Source organism: Bison bison, unplaced genomic scaffold (genome assembly GCF_000754665.1).
Source record: "Bison bison bison isolate TAMUID 2011002044 unplaced genomic scaffold, Bison_UMD1.0 scf7180017864453, whole genome shotgun sequence".
NCBI lineage: Eukaryota > Metazoa > Chordata > Mammalia > Artiodactyla > Bovidae > Bison > Bison bison.
In genome coordinates, this window is record NW_011495015.1 from 1,757,626 (window position 1) to 1,767,491 (window position 9,866).

Sequence of the window (9,866 nt, forward strand, 5' to 3'; positions counted from 1 at the left end):
CAAAACCAAAGACCGGGGGTGGGGTGGGGGGGTTGTTTTAGAATCTAGATTAAGAGAGAGGAAAGAGACAAACCCACCAAATGTACTGTATGGAACTTGACTGGACCCTGGATTAGTGGGAAAAGTACTCCAAAGTTTTGAGAACAAATGAAATTGGCAAAATGAAAATTTAGACTATATGTCAGATATGATCACTGAACCAAATTTACTTTCTAGGGACAATAAAGGTGTCCTCCTCTTGTTCTTCTCAGGATGCAGACTGGAGTTTGCAGGGGTAAGCATCAGGATGTCTTCCCTCACTCTCACGGACCCCAAGGGCCCTCACAGTCCAGCAAGAGCCAGCCCTGCCACCACTCAGTGCTCAGCCTGGTAAGATTTCCTCAATTTCTACTCTTCCCTGAGACTAAGGGCAGACCACAGAAGTTCCAGGGAGGAAGATATTCGTCCCTGTAGGTCCCATGACTGTCCCCACAATATACTGAACACCACGGTGAATAGTCAGATTATTATTAACACGCAATTGCACTAGATGGAAATTCTAAGCATTTTTCTAAGTGATATAACCTAACATGATCAAAATCACATCTGCCGCATGACATTTCATTTCTTTAAGAGTTCTTAAACTGTACGTCCCAGCTTATTCGTCAGAGCAAATATACTCCAAAAATCAAAATCTCTTGATGACTTTTCTCATTATAAAAGCAATATTAGTACTTTATTAAAAATTAGTACTTCATTAAAAAATTTTTTTAATGAATATAAAGGAGGAACATAAAATCAGTTGTAATTTCACTACCCAGTCATAATCACTGCTAATAAGTTGATACTGTCTTCCAAATGGTGTTGACACAACTTTTATCCCCCAAGTCGATGGTACACAGATTTTGTATCTCCTGCACTTGATATATCATGGACATCTTTCTATTTCTGTGCCTACAGATCAGCATCATTACCTGGTGACTGCATATTACACACCATGTCATGGTCCCCTATTTTTCACTATTATGACAATGGTTAAATGAATATCCTTGAACCTGAATCTTTGTGTCCTTGTACAACTATTCTTTGGACTTCTTAGAAGCATATATTCTCCACATTGCTATGCTCACCAAATGGTAGCTTGTACCTACCTCTACACCCACTTAAATGTATGAGATGATTTTTTCTGCAAACAAGAGCCTCTCGAATCTGCTCCAGGATGACACACAGGAAATGGTATTTCATTTCTGATTTTTGTCATGGTTGTCGTAAGTCTGACATCATTTTAGTATTTTCTCTTCAGTTGTTTTCCTTTTGTGAATCTTTAGTTCATGACCTTTGCCTACTTTTTAGCAGGGATGGTCATCCCGCTTCTTGTGTCCTTTTTGACTATTTTATACCAACTTTTTGTAACAGTGTATTAAAAAAATTTTTTTTTCCAGTTTAACCTTTGCCCTTTAACTTGGCTTATGGAACATTTTCCAAAAATGCTTTTTAAAATTGTATGTAGACAGCGATATCAACATTTTGTCTTGATGCTTATTTTTGTTTTTACATTGATGTAAGTCAGATTTTCTCAGGTGGCTCGGTGGTAAAGTAGAAAAGAATCTGCCTGCCAATGCAGCAGATGCAAGTTCAATCCTGGGTCAGGAAGATCTCCTGGAGAAAGAATTGGCAATCCACTCCAATATTCTTGCCTGGGAAATCCCAAGGACAGAGGAGCCTGGCAGGCTACAGTCCATGGGGTCGCAGAAAATCAGACACGACCTAGCGACTAAACAACAAGTCACTTACCAACTAAACAAGTCACTTAGCAACTAAACAACAAATCAGATTTTCATTCATTCTTCAATATATTCTAGGCAATGGGATAAATAACGCAGCAACTCTGCTCACAAAAAGTTCTCAGGTTTAGAAAACTAAGTTCATGCCTTTAAAATCTTAAGACTTTTATGAGCTAGGGGAAAAAAATATACCCAGACTACACTTTTCACTTTACAGATAAGACGGAGGTAAGCCTGAGACCTGAAACGGCCTTGACCCTGGTCAAGAAAGAATCTGATGGCACAGTCAGGAGAGAAGACAGAGCCTCATGGCCACCCTGGGGGATGATGGTCACAGTCCCTCAGTTTGCTCATCTGTGAAATAGGCCCCAAATCCACCCTGCGTGATCTATGGGCAGCTTCAGGGTCAAACGAGGAAATGACAGCTGTGAAGTCCCCGCTGGTATACAGTGAGCCCTCGAGGAACAGCTCTAGTGAAAGTAGCAATGCATATCATACCACAGATATGCATGTATTCACCTATATGTGGGGCTTCCCTGGTGGCTCAACTGGTAAAGAATCTGCCTGCTAATGCAGGAGATGCTAGAGATGCAGGTTTGATCCCTGAGTCAGGAAGATCCCCTGGAGGAGGGCATGGCAACACACTCCAGGATTCTTGCCTGCAGAATCCCATGGACAGAGGAGCCTGGCGGGCTACAGTCCATGAGGTCGCAAACAGCTGGACACGGCTGAGCATGCACACACACACACATACCTATATGTGCAGACACCTCTCTCTGTTCCTGATTTCCTGCCACTAGGAGAAAGACGATTACTGTTTGAAATGAAGACTGACAACCGTTGTTCTTTTGGTTGGGTTTTTTTTTTTTTTTCCAGCCTCCTTGCTAGCTTTCAACTTCAGACTCTCAGGCGTCTTTGCTTCCCGAGCAATGGGGGTGAGCAATGCTGAACTGGCTTCACTACCTGCGGGAAGCAGAATCTGGCAGAGAAGAAACATGATGTCCTTGTAAAGGTCAAACTAGAAAGAGAGGTGCACACGTCTGTTCATGATGTTGACAATCTGCTTGAATAGCAGTCAGGGTTTCTCATGAGTCATCGGGTGACAAGGATGAACTTTCGGTGCAGAAATGATGCCCTTTCAGAGCCTGAGGTCTTTCCCAAGGCAGTGATCACCGTGGGAGGCGGTGGACTCCCAGTGGACTCGATGGCTGTGAGTCAGAAGCTTGCCGTGTGCCCTGCCGTGAATCTTCTCCACTCAAGGCTGATGGAGGCCGTTGCCCTGTCCTCATCCATCCTACCCAGTTCCCCAAATTGATACACTCGTTGTTTCCCTGCTGAGGAAAACCAAACCTTGCTCTCTGCAGAGAGCATGCTGTCTTTGTGGAGAAAAACACACTGGGCCAAGTACTAAGATGGTGAAAAATTAACCACCTGCGAAACAGCACAGCAGAAGCACATCTGGTAAAGGCATCCGAAGCAAGGAGAAAGTGAACAGGAAGTGCTCTCACGTCCCAAGGCTGGGGTCTGGGGGTCTGGGCAGGGCAGAGGGTAGGAGGGCAGTCTTCCCCTCCCCCTCCCAAGCATTGGAACAGAGAAGCCGACACTGGATTAAGCCAGGAAAGGAAAATCAATCTGCCCACGAGCCGTGCAGACGGCTCTGCTGTGAGTGGACGCGTTCCCAGGTTTCCTGGCAGGCAGGTTCAAGCAAGACCTTCGTCCCAGATCGTCCCAGATCTCGACTTCCATCTGGAAATAAAGTCGGCGTGATCTGCAGAATAACGCACTTGGAGATCAAGGAAACAACCCGAGGCAGCAGTGAGGGCGGCTGGCGCAGGGTGGAGGGGACTGCAGGGACAGGAAGACCGGACACACCGCCCAAGTCCCTGAGTTGTGTCCAAGTCTTCACAGTCGGGACTGAGTCTCCCTGGCCGGGATGAACACCCCCGAAGGCTCAGACACTGTGACCTCTCTGGGTACTTAGAAAGGAAGAAAGGTGGATCGGAAGAACAGATGAGAACTTACCCAATGGTCGGGCTGATGTTGTGGTCAAAGTGATCCTGGACAAATCGACACACGATGCTGGACTTCCCCACGCCAGTGTCCTGGAAGAGGACGAGAATACAGCCATGAAGACCATGGGGGCGGATTCTGACCCAGTATAAACAGAACCCAGCACAGAGGAGCTTACTTCCAGCTGGGGGGAAGTGGGATATTTTCTTCTATTTCATACCAGAAATTCTGACAGTGAAGTTGTATTGCCTTCATAAAAGAAGTATGCTAAAAGTAAATTTCAGAAACATGTGCCATCTATACACAATAATTAACCTAGAACTGACATGTTTCAATACACGTGCTTCCAGAAACTTGGAAATTTGGGGAGGGATCTAAGAAGTATGGCAACATATCACTTTGTTTTGGTAGAAACTGATTTTATTCAAACCTTTAGCACTCTAAAAAGACGTAATCTATTTTTCTAGGTATCATCCTATAAGAACGATAAATTCTAATTATTGCATGTTTATCATTTTCTCTCTAGAATCTGATGGCTGCATAAGAACCTCCAGTTTTGCTCAATTGTACAGCTCTTTCTCTGTTAAATAATTCTATAAAGCTGTTAGGAAAGGGGTCCACTCACTCACTGGAAACAGACACATGCATTTTTCTCTGTGTGTGAATGCTAAGTTGCTCAGTCGTGTCTGACTCTTTGCGACCTGACTGTAGCCAGCCAGGCTACAGTCAGGTCCAGGCAAGAATACTGGAGTGGTTGCTATTTCTTCCTCCAGGGGATCATCCAGACTCAGGAATCGAACCCGCGTTTCTTAGTCTCCTGCATTGGCAGGCGGGTTCTTTACCACTAGTGCCACCTGGGAAGTCCCACGTGCATTTTCCTCCAGTCCTTTCCAAATCCCTTGTCAAATGGTTTAAGGAATTAAAAAAAAACACATTCACAAGGTCAAAGAAATGGGAGAAGAGACAACCATCAGACAAGTGAGGACAGAGAGGAACAGTTGGGGGAGGGAGGGTGGGGTCACTGTGAAAGAAGGAGCCGGAGCCTAAGGGCCTGCAGCAGGGGGAGCAAGTCAGTCCCACCCACATTCCCTGCAGGTACCAAGAGCTGGAGGCAGTGCTAGAATCAGAATATCGGAACCAGAGGCAAGACTGCAGAGAATCACACCTAGGCGCCCCAGCCACAGGTTTAGAGGACAGATGTTCTGGGAGGATGCTGGAGGATGCTGGAGGCTGACTCCAGAAAACCTGTGTCAGAAACAGGCTGGCTCACGACCCTGCACACAGCTTGGGTTGGGGCCGGGGGAGCTACTCACCCAACCCTGCCCCACCCTGTTGAAGCCCAGATGGAAGAGGCAAGTGTGTCTCCCCACTTGCAGACCCAGCTATGAACACGTGGAGTCCCCCAACTAGAGGCCACGTGTGCCCCCACCCACCAGCCCCTGTGTGCAAACAGAGCTTTGGGGAGGCATTTTATTTTTTTAAACATTCTCCTTTTATTTATTTTTTTCTTTTGGCCAAGCCACGCAGCATGCCGGGGTTTTAGTTCCCTGCCCAGGGATCAAACCCGTGCCCCCTGCATTGGAAGTGTGCACCCCTAACCACTGGACCACCAGGGAAGTCCCTGGGGATGTATTTCAATCTTTTAAAAAGAAATACTCATCTAAGAAATACCGGAGATCTATACCCACAGAAAAGTAGAGGATGCATTTTTAGAAGATCATTCAGAAAGTAAGACGGACCCTCAGATACTAAAAACATGATGACAAAAATGGAAACTTCAAAGGGAGAGTTGGCAAGGTGAAGTCCAGAGATTGCCCAGGAAGCAGGACAAAGGAGAACAAAGCTCCTGCTCCCGCTGCCCTTTGAGAGTGGCCGCACGGCGAGGAGATCCAGGACGCCAATCTGCTCTGGGAGGACTGCAGAACCTCGAGACAGAGAAGTGAGAGGGGAAAGAGACACACCTAGCCCAAGAAGGAAAAGACAGTGATGAGCTTCTCTTCAAAGCTTCACGTTAAAAGCCCGCAGATCAAGGAGAAAATGCTGAAGCTCAGAGAAAGGTGTTTTTCTCCAGACACTGAAACATGAAATGAGATTTGAAACACCATTGGCATCTGAATTATGGGCGTGCCCTCTCGCTCCCGCACTCAGGACAATCCTAACAAACCCGGGGCGGGAGGGCCTCGGGCTTGGGATCCTCATCAGAAGGTCATTGTCCAGAAGGTGTCACCTCCCAGAGCATGTGGCCTGCACTGGCTCTAAGGCCCGGGAAAAAGCCGCACTAGACGCTACATCTTTGCAGCCCTGGGTCGATGTGCAGAGTTCAAAGAGGTGACGACAGGAAGGAAACACCAGCTCCTCGGACTCCAGATCGATGCGACTGCTATTTCCAGCTGCATCCCCAGGAAGGACTCCAGCTAACGCTTCTCAGTGTTCCCAAAGCACAGCCCCGTCCTTCCCATCTGAGCTGAGCTTAAAGTCCCTGTGAAAGAGCAGACCCCTACCACCCTGCAGTCCTCGCAGCCCCAGCCACTCTGAACAGGAAGAACTGGGCTGCACCCAGGCCTCCCCCGTACCCAGCTGGGACAATGGCCCCTTGATAGCCTCCCCCCAGCAGCAGAGCCCTTGTCCTCTAAGAGAGCGGCTGGCATCCAGGGCTCTGGCCCGAGGGGGCATTCTCATGGGCAGGACTCTGCTCCAGGGGGCACGTTTCGCAGCCCATTTACTTGCTCTGCCCAAGGGTTTCAGCTGCCAAGAGCTGACTCGTTAGAAAAGACCCTGATGCTGGGAAAGACTGAAGGCAGGAGGAGAAGGGGACAACAGAGGGCAAGATGGTTGGATGGCATCACCAACTCAACGGACATGAGTTCGAGCAAACTCCGGGAGACAGTGAAGGACAGGAAAGCCTGGAGTGCTGCAGTCCATGGAATTCCAAAGAGTCGGACACAACTGAGTGACTGAACGACGACAAAATCATCTTGTGGGCTCAGAGGTTTTGTGACAACTTGGGGATTGCCTGCTCCCGGGCCTGCCATTCCCCTGCCGGCCACCAGGGGAAGGCCCTGCCCGCGGATGGCAGATGATGGCAGAGCAGGATGCAGGGCAGTTGTCATGAATCACTGAGCTGGGTGACTTCCTTTTCCTGCAGGACCTCTTTCAGACAGTCACACACACACACACAGAGGCAGGAGGAAAACGCCCCGGATCATGCCTGTCCCACAGGAAATTGCAAAGCTCTGAAGCAGCAACTCCTGGGTGGATAAAGGCATCCGAGGAACAAGAGGAGGGCTGGGAGGCACAGGCTGCTCACCCCTTCTCCTCGGCCCCGTGACTTCCGGGGGACTCGACGCCCTTGGAAGGAAGTTGGGTCCGCTTCCTGAAATGACAGGACGTTGTTACAGCCCATCCAGCCCCGAGTCTGCAGGAAAGGAGGCTGTGTGGCTTCCCTGAGGGTCACACAGCAGGCTGGAGGGTCAGAGCACAGTTTTCCGAGTCCCGTGAAAACCCTACAGGCTCTCACCAGGTAAATCAACTCCCCGACAGATGTAAATGTCTTTTTAAGGAAGTCCACTTCTTAGACCCATGAGGAGGGCCTTTACTACTGCTTTCCAGGTTCACCACCCATAAGAGAGTCATTCTTCCTAAAGACACATCTGCTAGGTCTTGCCCCAATGGGAGGGGGACGTACTGTCAGCTACCAAGGAGCCACCAGCATAAAACCAATTCTTTTCTTTTATTAATTGAGCATAGTTGATTTAAAATGTCATTCATCGTTAGTCTCAGGTGTACAGCACAGTGACTCAGTCACACACACACACACACGTACATCTGTATCCATATCTATTCTTGGTCAGAGTCTTTTCCCTAATAGGTTGTGCTGCGTTGTGTGCTAACCTGCTTCAGTTGTGTCTGACTCTGTGAGACCCCATGGACTGTAGCCAGCAGGGTTCCTCTGTCCGTGGGATACTGCAGGCAAGAATACTGGAGTGGTTGCCATGCCCTCCTCTGGGGGATTTTCCCAACCCAGGGGTCGAATCGGTGTCTCTTCCTTCTCCTGAGTTGGCAGGCAGGTTCTTTATAACTAGCACCACCTGGGAAGCCCCTAGGTCACTTACACATCAGACCTAAACTTTCAAAGGAATCAGACAGGGTGTCAGAGCCAGGGTGACCAGGACTGCACAGGCCACCCCAAGACGCCAATAGGACGGCTGATGGCTGGGTTCCAAACTTTTAAAACTCAGGCATGCATCTTTCTGTTGACATAATGCTTTAAATAAATCATGATTCTTTCCCAAGCTTGGGCCTGCACTATAGCTCTCTACAATGAAGGCCCCAACATCCATTTATAATATTATTTCCATAGGAAACTTTATTCTACTTTCAAACTTGGGATTTCAGCCAGTACCAACCAGACTCTCAGGCCTGCAGTCCAAGCAGAACACTCCAGGAGTGAAGAGATCTTTGGGGAACATTTGTGTTCTGTTGCTAAGTCATGTCCGACTCTTTGCGATCCCATGGACTGCAGCATGTCAGGCTTCCCTGTCCTTCACCATCTCCCGGAGTTTGCTCAAATTCATATCCATTGAGTTGGTGATGTTATTCAACCATCTCATCCTCTGTTGCCCGCCCTGGGGGACTCCTGCATTTGGACTCCAGGCATATTGCTAATAATCCCAACCCTTCTTCAGAGCAGAAGTGGACTAAACATTCACAGCGATGATGACAAAAGCTGAGCCCATAAAAGCTCCCAGCACCCAGCCAGGCATTTTCTATGGAGAAATGTCCACTATCATCTCCTGAAGCTTTGTTTCTGCTGTCGTCTCTCTTCTCTCCTTCTGTGACTCCGCTGTGCTTGTACTATACTTTTTCACCGTACCATGTACGTCTTTATCTTCTTTTCTTTATTTTCCATCTTTTATTTGTCTGAGTTTCAGTTTGGAATTATTCTGACCTATCTTCTAGTTCTTTTTAAAGATGTATTGAACATGATGATAAACCCATTTATTGATTTTCTGATATCAGTTATCGCATTTTTTCCACCATAAAATTTTCACAGTACAGTTTTCGATGGCATGCCAAAGTCTGAAATCATAACTTTTATTTCCTTGAACATAATAAACATGCATATATTATTATTTTAATATTTATTTTATTTATGTATTTGGCTGTGCTGGGACTCAGTTGCAGCACACTGGATTTTCGTGGCATCATCCAGAATCTTCTAGTTTAAAGTACATTGTCTAGATTCTAGTTTGGTTTCTATTGTTTGTGGAAAAGTTTTCAGTCGAATTGCCCTGTCTCCTCCTATCACTGCCTCACTCCTCTGACAAGTTAAAGAAGGAAAAGAACAAGGAAGATGCTTCTTAAAAGGGGAAGAACGGCGAGTCCCATCACCCTCCACTTCCGACACAGCAGCCCCGCTGCTTCTCAGCTTTTTCAGAGAGCCCTTCGTCCTGATGCACAGACTCTGCGCAGCCAAGCAGACACTGCCGTGTGTCTGGGTCTTACAAAGTGTGACCTTAACTGTTTAAAAATTTGTCTAATCTTGTGTTTTACTTAATCTCACTTCCTTCCAGAGGAACCACCGGCTCTTCTGTCACCTTTCTTTCCGCTCAAGCAGCGCACGTGTGGGGTGACGACTGGGCAAGCCAGGTTCTCCAGACAAATGGCAGAGACAAATGGCCGCCTGTTCCCAGCGGGGAGCCCACCAGCCTGCACAGGCTCCCTGTACCGACGCGCGATTTTATTGTTCTATAATGTTCTTACAAAACACCCAATATTCACTCCTCCCAAGTTTCAGGTTTAGCAAATAAGGACACAGAATGATCATAATTGCAGCTTCTAATATGGTTCCCAGTGACTCCTGACACCTGGTATTTGGTCCCCTGTGTGTAGGTTAGGGGGTTTCCCAGGTAGCACAGCAGTAAAGACCCTGCCTGCCATTGGGAGACATAAGAGACGCTGGTTCGATCCCTGGGTCAGGAAGATCCCCTGGAGGAGGGCATGGCAACCCACTTCAGTATTCTTGCCTGGAGAATCCCATGGACAGAGGAGCCTGGTGGGTTACAGTCCATGGGGTTGCAAAGAGTCTGATAC

At 47.6% G+C, this 9,866-nt stretch overlaps 1 protein-coding gene across 1 annotated transcript in view; it reads right to left on the minus strand.

Moving 5' to 3' along the window:
• Window positions 1-7,345, minus strand: part of RAB31 (RAB31, member RAS oncogene family) — a 55,797-nt gene extending 48,452 nt beyond the window's left edge. Inside the window, exons 1-2 of the mRNA XM_010859081.1 lie at window positions 7,081-7,345; window positions 3,786-3,865 (exon numbers count right to left, since the gene is read on the minus strand). Coding sequence (XP_010857383.1) covers window positions 3,786-3,865; window positions 7,081-7,176 — 176 coding nt within the window. The 5' untranslated portion in view covers window positions 7,177-7,345. The remainder of the gene's footprint in view (window positions 1-3,785; window positions 3,866-7,080) is intronic.
• Between the last annotated feature and the right edge of the window lie 2,521 nt (window positions 7,346-9,866).